Genomic DNA, 19,703 nt, shown 5'->3' with positions numbered 1-19,703 from the left:
GCCGCTGCCCCCATTGCAGGGGTGTATATTATACATGGGATCCCCTCCTCAGGGGGGGGGGGGGGGAATAAAAAATAAGTGGTTGGAGGGAAAAAAGTGTAAAAAATAAGAAAACTGAAAACATTTTTTCCATCCCCCCCCCCCTCCTTGGTGAAAAAAAACTTTAAAATATGTGTGATAGGAGGGCTAAAATAAATAAAATATAGTTATTTAAATATTTTTCCATTTTCCCCCTACTTGGTGAGAAAAAACTAGGGGGGGGGGGGGGGGGAAAGAAAAATAAAAAAATTTGTAGCAGGGGAAAAAAATAAATCTTGTGCAGAATATACACCCCTGCCCCATTGTTAGTCCAATGTCATCTCACTGCGGCTAAACTAATTTACATACCTTCAGTTGTACAGTTCTCCATAATGTTAAAACATTTTAATAACTATTCATAATCTGAAAAAAATAAGAAAAACTAAAAAATGCACTGTATTAATTTAATTAACAATTTAACAATCATATGTAAAAATATACATAATAATTTTATATATAACAATGCAAAACACCCAAGATTTGTAAAATAAAATAAACTCAATCTAAAGGCACTGATACCTTCCTCCCAACCTTATTTTGGAAAAAGAAATTTAATAACTCTGCTCTAACCCTGCGGGGATACTCAGTACCAAATATAACCTGACCTAACAAATCATTGAAAAACTACTCCTCCCCCTTATTTTCCCTTAATTTCAAAAATACGGAGATTTTCCGTACCTAGCAAGGTTATTTGTGTATATTCAAGGTACCTATAAATTTTTGTTTTCAAAATTTTGGATTTTTTTGACTAGCAAAAAAAGTTAGGCGGAAGTTTTATTATATCGGTTCTATATCCCTCCCGTAAAGATTTCTTTTTTTTTTTACATAAGCTTTCATTTCATTTACCTAATCAATAAAAGTATTTTCAGTTTAAATAACTTCTAGAAGTTTCAAATTTTCTATTGCAAAAATAATTTTTATGATAGGTATTTAATTTTCAGCGGTGCTTTTAGATTTAGGACAATCTGACGATTTATGTCCCTCCTCTTGACAGGTAAAACATTTCTTCACCATTATACCTTTCACTCCTTGCTTGCTGACCGGCTTGGGACACGCATACGACTTGTGTCCCTCCTCTTTGCAATTAAAGCATTTAGCACTCATTTGTCCCCGGCCCCCGCCCTTTTTACCACCCCCAGTAGCTTCCTCCTGGGCTGTTTCCTCCTTCGGTTTTCTTTCAACTTGGGGCTTTGGACAATCTTTAGCTTTGTGTCCCAATTCTTGACAATTGTAGCATTTATCTTTGTATTTCTGATCCTTGATTGGTAGAGGACATTCCTTTAGCCTGTGTCCCATCTCTTTGCAGTTAAAACATCTGTTCTTTTCCTCGTCGTTATCTCTAACGTTTGGCTTGGGACAATCAGGAGCTCGGTGTCCAATCTCTTGACAATTAAAGCATCGGTCCTTTTTATGCTTGTAGACTTTATCACCGGTTTTTTTCTCCTTTCTCAACGTGGGACAGGTAAACGATTTGTGTCCTGTCTCTTTGCAATGGAAACATTTGTTGTTATCGGCTAGATATTGGTGTTCCTTTCGCTTTTTGTTGCACTCCCACGATTTATGCCCATCTCCCTCGCAGTAAAAACATTTATGGCCCATTTCACATTCAGTCTTAATGTGTCCTTCCTTCTTACAATGATTGCATATCAATTTCGGCATTTTAGGGCAGTAGCGTTTGGTGTGGCCCTCCTCTTTACAGTTGAAGCAGACATCATTACAGTTTTTCTCGCAAACTTTAGAGTGGTGGCCCTTTTCGCCACATTTGAAGCATATTTGGTCGGCGTCAGCTATGCCATCGTTGATACCTTTATGGTCCGGCTTTTGTTGTTTCTCAAGCAGATTTTTCAAGTAATTTTCTGGTCCAACTTTTGGCTTGTTGGGGCATTCGAATCTTCTGTGACCCTCTTCATCACAGTGATAACACTTTTGGACCTCCCTTCAAAATTAAGTAAACTTTGTGTGATAACAATGGGTAAATAGAATATACGACATACGTGGATATTATGACAAGGGCAAGTTTAACTTTAATAAGGTAATATAATCTGGTGTAAGATCCAAGTAATATTAATAATAAATTGATTGTGATAAAATAAATAAATGAAAAATTAAAGCAAATCTCCCATCAAGTTAAAAAATTTTCGAAAGAGAGAAAAATAAAAGCTGAGGTGGATTCTTAAATTTTTTTTTGGCTCACTAAATTTTTTTGTAAAAATCCTCCAAAATCGCATAAAAAGTCTACAAAAAATTTAACAAAATCTTATGATAATAACCCTTTTAAGATTTTAATTAGAATTCTTTTAGACTTTTTATATGATTTTAAAGGATTTAAAAAAAAAAAAAATTAGCGAGCCTCCCTGGTTTAAGTGAGCCAAAAAGTTTTTTTTAAGAATCCACCTCTGGTTTCCACCAAAACTTTTTAAAAAATGAGTGACTTTACTGATTTGTAGCTCTATGAAGCTATTTACAAAGGTAAAAAAGCTAGGTAATATGGAAAAAGAACTTTGGGGTCAGGGTGGGGAAAATATTTTTTTGCAGCTGGAAATAAAAAATTAATCTTGTGCATAATATACAGCCCTGAGGAAGATTCTTTTAAAAAAATGGATCGCTGCATCACTGTTAAGGCAAAATTGTTTTTCTGTAAAATCATCCTTCTATGATTTTTTAAGATTTTTTTTATGGGATTTTGGAGTATTTTTCACAAAAACAATTTTGCCCCGCCAGCGATGCAGCGACCCTGTTTTTTTAAAGAATCCACCTCTGGATAATACATTAACAAAGTTTACTTTCTTTCCTTTTTTTACTTTCATCGTTGTTTTCCTCATCTTCGCTACCCTCACTTTCTTCGTCTATACCAGCCTTTCCTCCTAACAGTGTATCAAGTTAGATATAAAAAGGACGTCCAAGCTTTTTTATTGGTTGGGGGGGGGGGGGGGGGAGGTGGAGGATAAAAAATTGAAAATTAAAATTTAGAGGCAAGGACATAAATTTATATATGTATTAGTTGGGGGGGGGGGGGGGGGGGGTTAAGACTAAAATCGCCAAATTCATTTAGGGTGGGGGGTGGGGAGGGGGGGAGGGCGTAACCAACCCCTTTACCACCCCCCCCCCCTGGACGTCCCTGTGAAGGAAGTTAGGGATTTTTAGAGATGGTACCACATGCAGAAGAAGGGTGTCAACAACCCCTAAAATTAAAATGAGGGCCTGCCTTACTCTTTTTTTCATCCCACCCCCAAATAAATTGCCGTGCACGACACTGGATAGGACAATAAAATAATATACTGCAAAACCCAAAATTGCCCTACAGTAGATTAAAATTAGTTGATAAGCTTGGACCTTTGACTTCTAGTTCTAATAATCATAATAATCCTAAAGTGAGATATGTCGAACTTTCACAAAGTCTAAATGTTTGTTTAATACTTTAGATCAGGTCAGGTTATGCTATATTGAGACTTATTAGCCCCACAGTGTTGGGCATAGGAACAAAAGCACTACCCCCCCTAATATACAAAAGGGGGAGGAAGGTTATGCTAAAATTCCATAAAGGTTTAAGGTTTTAAGGCTTAAAAACGATAATATTCACTAAATACTTTTCACTACCTAAAATTTATGTCTATAGTTCTTTTAAATAAGGAATACACATATTTTAATTTAGTGAAAATTATCGTTCTACTACTGTTTTTAAGCCTTAATACTCACACCTTTCCGGAATTTTAACACAACCTATCTCCCCCTTTTTTTTAATAAAGGGGATAGGGATTCAGTGCTCGACAGGCACGATTAGGGGAAGCACCAAAATTCGAGTATCCGACTTGATCCCTGAAATTTTCTCATAATGCATTTGTTTCTCTTCGGCTGTTTTAAATTTCTTGGCAGGCGGCAGGGATGCAAACATCTCTGTTTCGTCCCAGGCATCATCTAAATATTAAAACAATGACAATTATGTCCAAAATAATTTTCACGGTTGTGTATTCTGCAAAATTGACCTAGCTAAAGGAGGGGTAAAAAAGTAAAAAAACATGTTGTGGAGGAAAAAAGTATTAGGAGAAATGAAAACATTTCCCCATTTTTCTCCCCTTCTTGGTGAAAAAATTAACCTAATATAAATAAAATGAATAGTTTTGAAATCTTATTTAATTTTTCCCCCTTCCTTGCTAGAAAAAAAACTAGGAGGGGGAAAAAATTCAAAATTTTGCAGCAGGGGAAAAATGAATTTTGTGCAGAATATACACCCCTGATATTTTTTTTTGTAGAAGAGGAAGGGACTATTTGCTAAGATCCCATATGTGTTCAAACTTAAAATAAGGAAAATAACGCTAAAATTAAGCGGATTAGCCGCCGCTGTTTATGAAATTTCATAATTGCATCAGCGTTGCGGAGCCGTTTGATTTTGGTACGGCTCCGGCTCCACCATAAAAAAAAAAAAATTAAAAGGGGTATTTACACACAACTAAACAGAGTTACAAAATTATAATTAGTAAAAAAATCTCTTTTTTTTTACAGGGGTGTATATTCTGCACAAGATTTTTTTCTTCCCCGGCTACAATTTTTTTTATATTTTTCCCCCCTAGTTTTTTCTCACCAAGTAGGGGAGGTGGGAAATGGAAAAATATTTAAAGTACTCTATATTTTATTTATTTTATCCCTCCTACCACACATTCTTTAGTTTTTTTTCACCAAGGAGGGGGGGGGGGGATGGAAAAAATGTTTTCAGTTTTCTTAACTTTTACATTTTTTTTCTCTCCAACCACTTATTTTTTATCCCCCCCCCCCCCTCCTGAGCAGGGGATCCCATGTAGAATATACACCCCTGTCTTTTTATCTAACTCGAAACCGTTTTTGAACGAAAATAACGGCTCCAGCAACGGCAAAATATGGCGGCTCCACAACGCTAGTTATAATCCTGTTTTAAAGTCTTATAACACATAATAATACAGAAGTTTAGAAATTGATCCCATTTATTCAAATATTAAGAACAGTGGAACAAACAAACTGACAAAGTTACACCAGTAAAAAAGTTCATTGTAAAGGAGAACCGTATCAGTTCAGCCAGATCATTCAGTACACACATACAGAAATTGTTAACTTATTTATAAGGACTAGCGGATGCGCACCTAACATCTAGGCAGAGGTGTATATTCTACAACATGGGAACCCCTGCTCAGGGGGGGGGGAAATAAAAAATAACCAAACATTTTTTATTTCTTTTACTTTAACCCCCCCCCCCCTCTAGCAGGGTCAATTATGCTGAATATATACCCCTGAGGTGCCCAGTGTACGAAGCGTTGGAACTAATAAAAATAGCATAAAACCAACCAAATCCTTAAATATAAAATAACTCGGCGAACTGTGATATAAAGATTCAGGCAGAAAAACCTTCCTACTTTATTAAAGGACTAGCGGCTACGCCCCTAGGTGCAGTCAAGGGGGGGAGGGGTGAGAGTAGAGTTCAGTAACCCAAAATTTAAGCCAGATATCCCATATAAAAAAAATTTCTTTTAGGTGGGGGGATGTTTTGTTTCTTGCTACCCTGTAGAGGAGAACCATATCAGTAAGAGATTCTTCAGTACAAACATTCTGATATATTATTTTTATTATAAGGATGTCTTAAAGAAGCTACATAAGATTTGGTCGGACGGACTAAAAAGATAAAACTACTTTAATATCAAGATTTAACAACTAGAAATATTAGAGAATAGTCCCTTTCGTGGCAACGCCCCTTAAGGGGCGATTTGTCGTATTTTAAAAATAATAATGGCTTTTGATAGGTTAATATAGCTTAGGTGATTGCCCCGCAGGGTTAGAAATAGGAGAAAAGCTACTGTGAAAAAAAAAGCTCTTCAAGAAGCGTTGCCACGAAAGGGAAAATACCCAAATATTGTTACCCTTACCAGTAGCCGTCATTTTAATATCTTCTAACAATATAGTTTGTCTGGAAAAAAATGGAAAAAAATAATTTTAATAAAAAATAAGTTTATTAACATATTAACAATAACATACATAACTATATATATAGATATATATTTGTAGATGGAGATTTTTTTAGTTCATTAACTTTTAAGGATGTTTTTTTAAGGACTAGCGACTTAGAAATAGTGGAATTAAAAAAAGTTTTACTTGGGATTCAAATAGGATCATTTTTAGTTAAGTAAATAAATAGAAATTCTAAAAAAGCAAAACATTAAGGGGTAGTAGCACGAAGTGCATTAAACTTGGAATTTAGTGAACTGCATATGTTTATTTTTCAGTTCAATAATCATAGTTCATCAAAAAGATACATATTTCCAAAAATTTCAATTTTCTACAAGGTAGTTTTAAAAATATCAAGACTTTAAATTGTTATTTTATGGATATATGCAACATAAATGGCGGTCCTGTTTACACAAAAACAGCATTATAACTATTTTTGTGGTGCCTAACTGATTGCTATTATTGTAATGCAAAACTATATATGTTAGATGGTATTTTTGTAACTTTATGCTTGCAATCAAAATTGTTCAATGCACTTCATGCAGCTATCCCTTTTAGTTATATTACATTGTCCCTTTACAGCATTATCATTATTAATTTTAATTCAAACCCTGATTTTAAGCCATAAATTAAATCTGTACTAAATGTATATCAAATAATACGGCTGAAAAAAAGTGAAACACTCATTCATGGCAAACATAGAATGTAAGAAAATCTTGTACTGCAAAATTGTAAATTATAATCTTACGCTCGTATTAATCAAATAAAGAAAAAAGTATAAATGCAGATAATTTACAATTTTAAGTTTTTAAAAAAAGATTTTTTTTTATTAACTTTCTTTTCACCAATTGGTTCAGCATTGGTGTCAGTGACAACGGGCTTGCCACCGCGTCCAGCACCACGACCTCCGCCGCGACCACGTTGGGCATTCGAACCTCTACCTCCGCCGCGACCACGTTGGGCACTGCCTGGTTCGGTATTCGAACCTTTACCTCCGCCGCGACCACGTTGGGCACTGAGTGGCGGTCCGGCATTCGAACCGCCCAGGGGACATTCCCACGTATGGTGGGTTTTCTCGCCGCACTGCCAACAAGGTCTACGTATTTTCCGCTTTCTGGGCTGTGGGCAATCTTTGGATTTATGTCCTTCCTCCTGGCAATTGAAACACTTCTCCAACCTATCAACGTCAACCTCGGGACAGTCACGCAAAGAGTGGTCTCTCTCTCCGCATTTGTAACACATTTGGTCGCCAACATTACCACCTCCAATGCTGCCGCCGCCGCGCCCTCCTCCTCTGTGTCCGCCGCGAAGACTTCTGGGCTTAATGCAGTTCTTTAATATATGTCCTTCTTCCCCGCAGTTGAAACATTTATCCGCTCCATCCTCGGGACATTCTCTAGCTTTGTGGCCAGGCTTGTCGCATTTATGGCACTTGGCAGAAAAATTTTTGCGACTCATTTCGCTAGGCTTACTAGAACAAAAATATTCATCGTGGCCCTCTTTATCACAGTGAATACATTTTCCGGCCTCCCTTTAAAATAAAGTAAACTTTGTGTGATAAAAATGGATAAATAGAATTATATACGTATACATTATTAAAGGGGAAAAATTATCGTCAATTCAGGTTGATAACATAGACATCATTTATTGGTAAGTTTTTCGTCCAGTAGGATAGGTGGGGGAAGTGGTAAAGGGGTGGATCGTTACTTTAGCCAGATACAGGTTTCACTTTTAGTACATTATAATCTGTTTTAAGATCCAAGGAATACCTAATAAACATTGTAATAAAGATAAACAAAATTCAGGTATGTAGTTTTCTTTTCTGCTGCAAAATTCTTTTTTTCCCCTCCCAGTTTTTAACCCTCCTGCCCCCGCAGTGTCAAATTTGCAGAATATACACCCCTGAATGTGCAAATCAAACATATAAATATATTTTTAAAATCCATGTATTTTTTATATTAAATTAAAGAATAGAGGGGGCACGAGCTATATGTAACTCTACCCACGTTGGGGACCCTGAGCAGACTTTTAATTAAGTCTTAGACAGGGTTTCGGATCCGCATTGATTTTATGCGGATCCGGATCCTCAAAATTTGGTCAGTGCGGATCCGGATCCGGATCTTTGACAATAAAAATAAAATCACTAAATTTTTCAAAAAAATTTTATTCTTTAATTCGAAGTCAAAAATACTTTTAATTTTCAAGTCTGAACCTAAACCTTAAAGATTGGCTCTCATCAAGAGAATGTCTGTGATTTTATATAAAGAGGACTATCCACGAATAAGAGCACGTGATTCTAAGTACCTTCCAGCATTTCCTGAGTATTTTCTTTCAGATTATAATAGGTCACTATCAATATTTAATATATTGACGAGAAAATTTATGTTTTAAGTTGAAGAAAAGTAAAAAAATGTCCACCATTTTTCGTTAAAATTCTATTAAACGTTTTGTTGAGTTCGGGGTGTCTTTAATTGTCCATGTTGTCAAATGATAAAAATTAAAAAAAGTCAAAAGCACATTTAATATATCTCATATGTATGTTTAAATTAATGCTAATATGGATTAATTTACAATCTATATAACACGAATATTCGCATAAGTATCATCAAATATCCATTTTATTAAAAGAATTAGCTTCATAAAAGTTTTCAAAATCAAGGGGGGGGGGGGGGAAGTTCTGACACATTTGCGTAAACGGTGAGTATAGGCTTTATCGTTGGACTGAGAGGATAGGTTATTAGGGATAAAATCATTCTTATGTGATGAATTTCCCCCAGATTTAAGATTTTTTGGATAGGCCTCCAGGTTCCGGAGCTCCAGGCCTCCAGGTGTTCTCTGTACAGGTAAAAATGAAAAATAAATTTTTTTTTTTTTTAAGTTACAGGTCAACTTATAAAACAAAATATGCATCTTTTTTAATATCATTCACATATTTGAAGAAAAAATATGCATATTTTGTTTTATAAGTTGATTTTTAACTTAAAAATGGGGGAAATTCATCATATAAGAATGATTTTATCCCTAATAACCTATCGTCTCAGTCCAAAGATAAAGCCTATACTCACCGTTTACGCAAATGTGTCAGAACTTCCCCCCCCCCCCCCCTTAAAATACCTAAAAAAAACATGGTGAAACATAAATTTTCTCGTCAATATATTAATAATATATGTTGACCTAATATATTCTGAAAGAAAATACTTAGGATCAATGCTGGAAGGTACTTAGAATCATGTGCTCTCGTTCGTGGATAGTCCTCTTTAGGTAGATTTTTCCATTTTTTCCGCATTTTCTAAGGATCCGGATCCGCATTTATTTGCGGATCCGGATCCTTGGACTTAAAAATATGCGGATCCTTGCGGATCCGGATCCGAAACCCTGGTCTTAGAATATTAATCATCTATATTTTTACATTTGTTTTTGGGAAATTAAATATGTTAGCAAAGTTTACTCTCTTTCCTTTTTTTACTTTCACCATTGTTTTCTTCATCTTCGCTTCCCTCACTCCTCATCCATCCTCCTAAAAATCAAGTTGGATGTAAGAAGTAATCCAGGCGTGTACCTATATTCTGCACAAGATTCATTTTTTTCCCCTGCTGCAAAATATTTCGTTTTTTCCTCTCTTAATTTTTTTTAAGCAAGAAAAAGGAAAAATATTTACAGAACTCCTAATTTTATTCATATTATATCCCCTCTTGGCTCTTGCATATTCTTTAAGTTTTTTACACCAAGGAGGGGAGAAAAATGAAAAAAAAAAATGTTTTCAGTTCTCTTAATTTTTACATCTCACCCCCCCCCCCCCCCCCAAATCTTTTAACAGGGCCAATTTTGCAGAATATACACCCCTGAATTATAACTTCTTATCGGCTGAATTAGAAAATGTGTCTCTAGATTATATTTGATTCGTACATATTAGTGTATTGACAAACTTTTATGGGTACATATTAAGAATAAGTCCCCAAGGTCATAGAAATGACGAGAAAGCATTGATATTTCTTTTAAATTGATGGAAGATGTGAACACTAGATGCCTTTTTTTCAAAAAGACATAAAAATACGTCTTTATGTTCACCTGAGCTTTCTTTAGCTTTGGCAGAAGTTGCTGCTTTGGCTGTTGCAGGCTTCTTCTCTTTCACATCGCTGTCACTATCGCTGTCATCACTGCTAGAATCATCACTAAAAAATATTAGTTGTAAATATCACATTGAGAAAGACAATTTTAAGCCTAAACTAGCAAAGACCAACTCTCCCACACGTAACACATGCATGAACTTTAACCTTATTGAAAAGATTTCATTTTGCTAGATTAGTTTTTATGCTTTTTGTACTTTGGTGTACGTACAGTACACATTTACTAAAAATTATTGTTGATACAACATACTACTTTAACATAAAACCAGGGGTGCATTTTCTGCAAAATTGACCCGGCTTAAAGGGGGGGGGGGGGGAGAGTAAAAACGATTAAAAATATGTTGTTGGGGGGAAAAAATGAAAAAAATAACAGAAATGAAAACATTTTTTTTCATTTTTCTCCCCTCTAAAACTAAAATAATGTGTGGGAGTGGGGATAATAAGAATAAAATAAAAATTTCTGGATTTTTCCCCTATTTTTACCCCTTCCTTGCCGGAAAAAAACCAGGAAGGAAAAAAAATTTGAAATTTTGCAGCATGGGAAAAAAATGAATCTTGTGCAGAATATACACCCCTGCACTGGCATAAAACCAACACAGAATCTTTAACAAACTATCTAACAGAATATTAATGGACAAACAAAAAATCCTAACTACTTAAATTAGGAATAGACTTGAGTTGCCATTCTTAGTGTGAAGATTAAATAAAAAAATAAAATCTAAAATAAAATAATCAAAGGCATAGATTCTTCTAAATTCAACAACAAACGGACAATAAGATATAATTTTATTACCCCTCTGTTAAGAAACAAAAGCTGGTACCTGGATTCTTCTTTTTTAGCGGGTGTGGCCTTGGCAGCTGGAGCAGCAGCCTTCTTCTTAGCAGCTGAAGATTCCTCTTCGTCACTAGAAGCATCAATAACTAATCAAACACAAGAATTGTTTACATAAAAACTGATGCCTTTTTAATATGAAAATGATTATTGTCCTTTCTGTTAAAGACAAAGAAACCTTTAAAAGAGAAAAAATATAAAATCACCTCAATATTTGAAAACGAAACATAAAAGGACCATTCTTTTTTTTATGCTATCTTACTTAGTTGGTTGAGTAGAGAGATTACTCAAGACACATAATGTCTGATTCCACCAATTGGAGAATCCTTAAGGAACATTCAAGAGATCTCATTGGTTGAAATTGTGTACACATTTTGTTACGATCCCATGTTTTTTTTTTCATTTCATACATAACATAACAATATAATTGTCTAATTATTTTAGTGAGGCGAAATTATTTTTGTGAAAAATCCTCCAAAATCGTATAAATAATTTACAAAATTTAAATAAAATCATAAAAAGGTTAACATAATATTTTGTTTAATTTTGTAGATTTTAATGTGATTTTGAGGATTTTTCACAAAAATAATTTTGCCTCACCAGCGAGTAGCAAGCCTATCCACCTCAGCTTACGTGGAAAGTAAGCAATTCTTTCGTCTGCTAAAATTTTCTTTTTATATATGACGAAAAATCGGACCAGACGGGTAATTTAGATAAAGTATGTCTATTAGCCTGTCCCGGATTAGAAAAATTTTGTTAAAATTTTTGCCCCCAGCCATAATATAGTGTAAAGCGGGGTGAACTCAGTGTTTTTTTCGGTTTTTTGAACCTGCAAATCGTAAAAATATTTTTTTTAAAATGGGACCAAGACCAGTAGAAAGATCTCGGAAAAGTCGATCAGGTCCTAAAAGGACGTAAACCTAGGACTTTGGGAAGTTTGTCAAAATTGATCTCTTAAACGGCACCGACTTCGCCCCGCCTTGAGGCGAAGTCGGTAGGGCATTTTCAAGCTTCGAAAAATCGATGACGTATTGATTTTATTACAGCATGCCCAAAAGGTAAAAGTTGCTAAATGTAATAAAGAGTATGCACAAAGAATTTTATTAAGATAGGTCAATTTTTTCTACCAAAAAAACAATATTTCCGAAGTACGCGAAATTTGACTTTTTTTTCGAAATTTTTTTTGATAAAAAACATAAAAATACTACTAGAAAAAATAACTTTTTATGACTTTAAAGGCCTGATCCTTAAAATTCAGGCAATTTTGAATAGATTTGGCCAAAAAAAAATTAGTTCTATTAGCAAAATTTCCTAAAAAAATCAAGTTGAAAAAAAGAGAAAAGTTTGGCAAAATCTGTGGTCGATTTTCCAGCTTCAAAAAACCTATGACATATTGATTTAATTACAGCATGCCCAAAAGGTTAAAGTTGCTAAATGTAATAAAGAGCATTCACAAAAAAAATTATGAAGATCGGACAATTTTTTCTACAAAAAAAATAAATTTTTTCTAAGTACGAGAAATTTGACTTTTTTCTCTCGAAAATTTCACTTTTTTATATAAAATTGAAAAAGTTAGTATAAAAAGTGAAAAAACCGAATTCGCCCCGCTTCACTTTTAGTCGATTTAAGAAAAAACTATACAAGCTTTTTTAAAGTTTTAAACGGAAATGGATAGCCTATTAGATTCTTAATAAGTCCCCTGAAGACGTCTAAGCTCTAGCTCTTACCAGTTTTTGTCCAAAAAATCGAAAAAAATTTTTTTTGTCGTCCGACTTTAAGACCCAATAAGTACCCTAAAAATTTCATTTTATACTTTTTTGTAGGCAATTTACTAAGGAACAAATTTGATTTTATGTTTTTTTCTGTCAGTCGATTAGAACATGAAGAAAAATGTCATTTAATGAAGGTGGTCAAAAAAATACCGACCAAAAAAATGGGGGCAGTCTCAATTCTAACATATAATGGAAGAAGGTGTAGCAAGTAATTTTCCAAAGTAAAAATTGCCAGATTTCATACATAAATAATGGGGTTGGGCTGGAATTGATAGATACAGATATCCGGCTGATTCATAATTCTGGATATCAAGTATTTAGGGTTATATTGACACACTAGAATTGAAATTTCGTAAAAATCTTTAAAATTGAGATGGTACAAACTTTTTAAAATCTGCAAAAAGACCGTTTTTAAAGCTTTTGTTCCATATCAATTTTAAAGATTTTTATGAAATTTCAATTCTAGTGTGTCAATATAAACCTAAATACTTGATATCCAGAATTATAGATCAGCCGGATATCTGTATCCATCCAATCCGGCCCAACCCTATTATTTGTGTATGAAATCTGGCAATTTTTACTTTGAAAGATTACTTGCTACACCTTTGTCCTTCATACATATGTTAGAATTGAGACTGCCCCCCTTTTTTTGGTAAATTTCAGGTTTATTTTGACACACTAGAATTGAAATTTTTTAAAAATCTTTAAAATTGAGATGGTACAAGAGCTTTAAAAACAGGTCTTTTTGCAAATTTTAAAAATTTTGCAGTGCTTGTACCATCGCAATTTTTGCATTACAGAAAAAATATTTTGCATGGGTCATTATTTTGCATAAATCAACCATATTCGGACGGACAAACGTACAAATGACAGAATGCAGAAGAGGATTTTAAATAGGACTACTATATCTACAGTTAAATTTGTTTGTTAACACTGTTTGACACTGGGGGGGTTGACACTGTTTGGAACAAAAACTTAAGGTCAAAGGAACTCAAATAAAAACAAGGATGACAACATCCATAAAAGCGAAGCCCTCACACGGCAGGACAAACGGACATTAACACTTGTATAGTGTCAAAACTGAAAAATCAGAATATAAATGAACAATGGTCAAAGCAAAATTGTGAGTAAATTTGTTGAAAAACTTCTTGATACAGGATAATGTTTATGGACATACTTACATTTTTAGGACTTGATTATAGAGTTGTACTTTGTTGTCCAAGACATCATACCAAAAATCAGAACAATCGGATAATTAGATCACATAAAAATAAGTTGTTAAAAATGTAAAAAATTAACATGTTTAAAATGGACGTATGGACATTCTGGTAATGATTATAGAGTTGTACGCTTTCTAAATCGTAACTAACTACTACATGAATCACCATGCAAAATTTGAAATCGATAGGACAATTCTAACATGCCTAAATTAATGAAAAAAGCTATCCATCTCAGACGTACGGACGAACCGACCCTAATTATAGAAAAGCTTCGCTTTTAAAAAGTTACAGCATTGAATTTTTTTTGCATGGTAGAGGGACAATGGCGAACTGTGAAGAAACGGCGTAGGAACCACCACTTTCGCCGAAAACCACCGTTTCCCAATGAAATATTTTTTGTCTCTTCTAGCCAAATTGTCTTTTTTTTAGTTTGGTGGAAGAAGCGAAAACCAGAAGCTTTCTTCAAAGAGGCATATCAAATGTAGGGTTTGGCAGGATATCCGGCCATTTACAATATCCGGCCGGATATCGGATATTGAAACTACCCGAATACCAGATATCCGGCTGATTTTTAATGCGGCCCAACCCTAATAAAATGTATTAACTATTACCTATTACCTATTAGTAGCTTCATTGTAAAGGAGAACCGTTTCGATTTGTTAGCAAATAGCAAAATTATTTTGTACAGACAAACACAGATCTTACTACTTTTATACAGTGTGTTTTTTTTATGAGAACTTTTTTGAAAGCAATTTTACCCCACTTATAGTTATCAGAATTTAATGATTAATGGCTTATTTTCGTCGTTTTTTAAGACAATTAATAGAACAACAAAAAAATATTTCAGTTTTTATTTAAAAAGTACAGTAAAATCTAAAATTCAAAACTTAGGTGTCAACATCTAAAAATGGTTTTAACGCATTTTTCTTATGCTCAAATAATCAACCTTTTGCAAGAATGGCTGCTAAACACTTCAAAGTTGAGATATAGAGCTAAAAATGTATACAGATACTATTAGGGACATGTACTAGAACATATCAAAGTTTGAAGGTCATATCTCAACCAGGGAGGGAGTACTGGCCCCCCAAAGTCGACTACAGAAAATCCATTTTTTTAAGAAAAATGCGCTAAAACCATTTTTAGATGTTGACACCTAAGTTTTGAAATTTAGATTTTACTGTACTTTTTAAATAAAAACTGAAATATTTTTTTGTTGTTCTATTAATTGCCTTAAAAAACAAAGAAAATAAGCCATTAATCATTAAATTCTGATAACTATAAGTGGGGTAAAATTGCTTTAAAAAAAGTTCTCATAAAAAAAACACACTGTATAAGGACAGCTACACTACTTAAATACAATAAATACCTGCTATCTTCACTGGAAGATTCAAGATTTTTTACTGCAAAAGCGGGTTTAGCCTAAAATTAGTATTCTATATAACGTAACGTTTTATAAATATAACGTCATGTGTAATTATTCAGACATCAAGATAACATAAATCTCTGTCCTACCTAACCCCTCTTTGTCAGATGCATGACTTTAATGATATGTAGTAAATCAAGATAAGATCGTATGGTTGCTTGTCATTTTTGAATAATGATAATTCCTGGTCATGGGACAAAACCGGTCACCACCCTACCAACTTTATTAAAACCATTTTTATCGATGTTCTAAACGTTTGAGCAACAAGTCATGAAAAACAAAGTTGTATCTTATTGCCTCTAGTTTTATTTATTACTTTGGTAGATTTTTGTTAGATCACCCCTAATATGACTTTTATGGTCTCAAAGTCGGACTATGGAATTTTTTTTGCAAAACTTTCCTAATTTTTTTTTTTAAATGTTAAGTCCAATCACAGTTTTTAACAGAAGAAATTTTTTAACAATGCTTTCAGTTGCAAAAATAATATAATAGTTGCATACCAATTTGTCATTGATTTACAGAATAGCTTCGCCACTAACAAATGAAAATGACTCACCTTTTTAGAGGAAGGTTTGCCGTTAGTAGCAACTCCATTTGCTCCCTTCCTTTTGGTTGCTGAACTTTTGAAAATGCTGACTATTTCTTTTATCTTCGGAGAACCTAAGCAAAATATAAAGAACTAGCGGCTACGCCCCTAGAAGCCTCTAGGGGCACTCAACACTCGACCTCATCTCATTTTAAAGAGGACTATCCACGAACAAGAGCACGTGATTCTAAGTACCTTCCAGCATTGATCCTGAGTATTTTCTTTCAGAATATAATAGGTCACTATCAATAAATAATATATTGACGAGAAAATTTATGTTTCACCACTTCAAGTTGAAGAAAAGTAACAAAATGTCCACCATTTTTCGTTAAAATTCTATCAAACGTTTTGTTGAGTTCGGGGTGTCTTTAATTGTCTTTAATAATAACTATAAAAAAAAGTCAAATGCACATTTACTATATCTCATATGTATGTTTAAATTAATGCTAATATGGATTAATTTACAATCTATATAACACGAGTATTCGCATATGTATCATCAAATATCCATTTTATTAAAAGAATTAGCTTCATAAAATTTTTCAAAATCAATTAAAATACCTAAAAAAAACATGGTGAAACATAAATTTTCTCGTCAATATATTAATAATATATGGTGTCCTATCATATTCTGAAAGAAAATACTTAGGATCAATGCTGGAAGGTACTTAGAATCATGTGCTCTCGTTCGTGGATAGTCCTCTTTGGGTTTTAAAAGAGTAAAAAAAATATTTTTTTTTTGGGGGGGGGGGCTGGAAGGGGGGTGAAGACACTATCCCCAAAAATAGTTTAAAACCTTCCCAGGACCTATAAGAAGCTTCATTGTAAAGGAGAACAATATCGGTTCAGCGGTTAGCGAGATCCTTTGGGACAGACAAAAAACGCTTACTACTTTATATAATAGGATGGACCGAATACAGATGGAGAATTTGGAATGGCCCCTCTCGTGGCAACGCCCCTTAAGGGGCGCTTTGTCGTATTTTTAAAATGGCTTTGGATGGGTTATTTTAGGTTAGGTTATTGCCCCACAGGGTTAGGCAATTGGCCCCTCAAGGATAGAGCCCCTCGCAGGGGCTGGAAATAGGAGACTGAGAATAAAACAAAGAACAAGGAGCGTTGCCACGAAAGGGACTATACCCGAACAATCTAATGGGAACACTATATGAACAATTCGACCACATTAATGGTTAGAAAGCGTACTTGGTACGAAAAAAGTTATTTCTTCTTTTATATCAATTACAGATATTTCAATTTTAAGAGAGCTTTGCTCGAGAAATAACATTAAGGGGTAGTTTCACGAAATGCATTTGAACTTAATTTAGTGAACCGCATATTTTTTCCTGGTTAAATTAAATTTACATGGCATATATTTAAAAGAATTTCAATTTTCTACCACGTAGTTTTTAAAATATGAAGACTTGAAAATCGTCTTTTTAAATTGCATATATCACAAAAAGACAATTTTCAAGTCTTGATATTTTAAAAACTACGTGGTAGATTATTAAAGGGGAGGGGGGGGGGGGGGGAAATGTGGTGACTCGTGCCACGACATACCAGCAATTTTATTTTGGGTGCTACTCCCTTAGTTTTAGAGATAATTGGGTGAAATCTTTTGGGCTGGGTCACTAATTACCCCAACTATTGGTATCTTTCAAAAAAAAACGGCGGCGGGTCCGCCGCTCCCGCCGTTCGCCGCCATTTTCCGCCGCCGCCAAAAAAAAAATTTTTATTGCATTTCTCGCCGAATTAGGCAATTTGGAATCATTTGAGACTATGTTATTTTTTTCAAAAATTTTTCCGCTTATAACCAACCCTGCGGGGGGGGGAGACTTAGTCATTTTTTTCAAATTCTCGTTTATCAAGGTATATCTTAAATTCAGTGCCTCTGCTGATCTACCTCAAAAGATTTTGTTTCAATGTCTTTAAAAGCACAGGAGAAGCACTGAATTTAAGATATACCTTAATAAACGAGAATTTTAAAAAAATGACCAAGTCCCCACGCAGGGTTGGTTATAAGGGGAAAATTTTTTGAAAAAAATAACATGGTCTCAAATGATTCCAAATTGCCTAATTCGGCGAGAAATGCAATAAAATTTTTTTTTTGGCGGCGGCGGAAAATGCCGGCGAACGGCGGACCCGCCGCCGTTTTTTTTTAAAGATACCAATAGTTTTGGTAAATAGTGACCCAGCCCAAAAGTATTCACCCAATTATCCCAAGGGGAAAATTTTTTGAAAAAAATAACATGGTCTCAAATGATTCCAAATTGCCTAATTCGGCGAGAAATGCAATAAAAATTTATTTGGCGGCGGTGGCGGAAATGGCGGTGGACGGCGGGAGCGGCGGTACCGCCGCCATTTTTTATTCAAATATTTTTTTAATGATCTACCTAAAAAGGTTTTGTCTCAATATCTTTAAAAGCTTAGGAGAGGCACTGAATTTAAGATATACCTTGATAAACGAGAATTTGAAAAAAATTGAATTTGAAAAAAAAGTCCCCCCCCCCGCAGGGTTGGTTATAAGGGGAAAAATTTTTGAAAAAAATAACATGGTCTCAAATGATTCCAAATTGCCTAATTCGGCGAGAAATGCAATAAAATTTTTTTTTTGGCGGCGGCGGAAAATGCCGGCGAACGGCGGACCCGCCGCCGTTTTTTTTTAAAGATACCAATAGTTTTGGTAAATAGTGACCCAGCCCAAAAGTATTCACCCAATTATCTCTAAAACTAAGGGAGTAGCACCCAAAATAAAATTGCTGGTATGTCGTGGCACGAGTCACCACATTTCCCCCCCCCCTTTATTTCAAATATGAGGTTCATTAAATTAAGTTCAAATGCATTTTGTGAAACTACCCCTTTTTTTAAACCCCTTAAAAGTAGTATGCATTAACGAGATCAAGCACCTTCTAGCAGAAATTCTAGATATTTTTTTTTAATATATTAAGGGTTATGTTTAATATCGTTTTTAGGGTTGGCAATCCGTATCCGAATCCGCCCAATTTTTGGTTAATTTAGGAATGCGAATCCGGAATCCGTTTTTTCGGTAGGCTAAAATTAGCGTCTTGAGTTTTTTCTTTCAACCCCCCTTTTAAAAGGCAAAAGTATAAGGTATAAACAACAGGCGAAATAAATGTAAAATAACAATTGGGGGGAAAATGAAGAGGTAATTAACGACAGCTGAAAAAAACGTAAAGGTTTCGTGATTTTTTACCGAATTAATTTCATAGTTAGCATAAGCTGCATTTTTTCTTTTATATCCCCTCCTTGGCGAAAAAAACTAAAACAATATGTGGGAGGGGGGATAATATGAATATAATAGAGTATTGAAAATATTTTTTTCCATTTTTAATTAAAATAATGGATCTACTGCATTTCACGGTAATATATTGCCAAAAATATATGAATTCTAAAGGCTGCTAGCTGTTAAATGGCTGAACGTACAGATCATACCAGCACACCATTTTCAGCGGCATAAGAAGGCCTACAAATAATCTAGCCAAGATCCAATGATGCACAGGGAAAGCTTCACTGAAGAAAAAATGCGTAAAATAGGCCATTTTCGCGCATTTCTCTGCACTGCGAGATAATTTAAATTATGCATTATTGATTTATATATTGTACCATGAACTACAGTTGATCCAAAATAATATATAACAACCTTTAACAACAGCAGTCATTTTATTGTTAATCTGAAAAAAATA

At 34.3% G+C, this 19,703-nt stretch overlaps 3 protein-coding genes across 4 annotated transcripts in view; all 3 read right to left on the bottom strand.

Annotated features, from left to right (window-relative positions):
• The window catches only part of LOC145322882 (pre-miRNA 5'-monophosphate methyltransferase-like), a 32,218-nt gene extending 31,774 nt beyond the window's left edge, over window positions 1-444 (bottom strand). For both annotated transcript variants that reach the window (XM_080165222.1, XM_080165223.1), the window contains exon 1: window positions 388-444. In XM_080165222.1, coding sequence (XP_080021348.1) covers window positions 388-409 — 22 coding nt within the window. In that variant the 5' untranslated portion in view covers window positions 410-444. The remainder of the gene's footprint in view (window positions 1-387) is intronic.
• LOC145322880 (uncharacterized) lies at window positions 441-6,038 on the bottom strand. The gene is made up of 4 exons (XM_080165215.1): window positions 5,967-6,038; window positions 3,897-3,993; window positions 2,873-2,944; window positions 441-2,017 (listed from the first exon to the last, which is right to left on the bottom strand). The coding sequence occupies exons 1-4, from the start codon at window positions 5,977-5,979 to the stop codon at window positions 1,009-1,011; spliced, it is 1,191 nt and encodes a 396-aa protein (XP_080021341.1). The 5' UTR covers window positions 5,980-6,038; the 3' UTR covers window positions 441-1,008.
• LOC145322879 (uncharacterized) lies at window positions 6,003-19,699 on the bottom strand. Its single transcript, XM_080165214.1, has 7 exons — window positions 19,661-19,699; window positions 15,976-16,079; window positions 15,363-15,415; window positions 10,994-11,077; window positions 10,114-10,217; window positions 9,506-9,562; window positions 6,003-7,580 (listed from the first exon to the last, which is right to left on the bottom strand). The coding sequence occupies exons 1-7, from the start codon at window positions 19,677-19,679 to the stop codon at window positions 6,838-6,840; spliced, it is 1,164 nt and encodes a 387-aa protein (XP_080021340.1). The 5' UTR covers window positions 19,680-19,699; the 3' UTR covers window positions 6,003-6,837.
• Window positions 19,700-19,703: the final 4 nt, after the last annotated feature.

Source organism: Acartia tonsa, chromosome 6, assembly GCF_053477335.1.
Source record: "Acartia tonsa isolate MP-2025a chromosome 6, ASM5347733v1, whole genome shotgun sequence".
NCBI classification, from domain to species: domain Eukaryota; kingdom Metazoa; phylum Arthropoda; class Copepoda; order Calanoida; family Acartiidae; genus Acartia; species Acartia tonsa.
Note: the sequence above shows the minus strand (reverse complement) of the source record. Positions and strands in the feature narration are given on the sequence as shown.

Coding starts and splice junctions, on each gene's coding strand:
- LOC145322880 (XM_080165215.1), bottom strand. Junction 2,945..3,896: donor ATGCATTATGAGAAAATTTC/AGGGATCAAGTC, acceptor TGATACACTGTT/AGGAGGAAAGGCTGGTATAG. Junction 2,018..2,872: donor AACAACGATGAAAGTAAAAA/AAGGAAAGAAAG, acceptor TACTTAATTTTG/AAGGGAGGTCCAAAAGTGTT.
- LOC145322879 (XM_080165214.1), bottom strand. Junction 15,416..15,975: donor GCAAACCTTCCTCTAAAAAG/GTGAGTCATTTT, acceptor TACTAATTTTAG/GCTAAACCCGCTTTTGCAGT. Junction 11,078..15,362: donor TCTTCCAGTGAAGATAGCAG/GTATTTATTGTA, acceptor TGATGCTTCTAG/TGACGAAGAGGAATCTTCAG.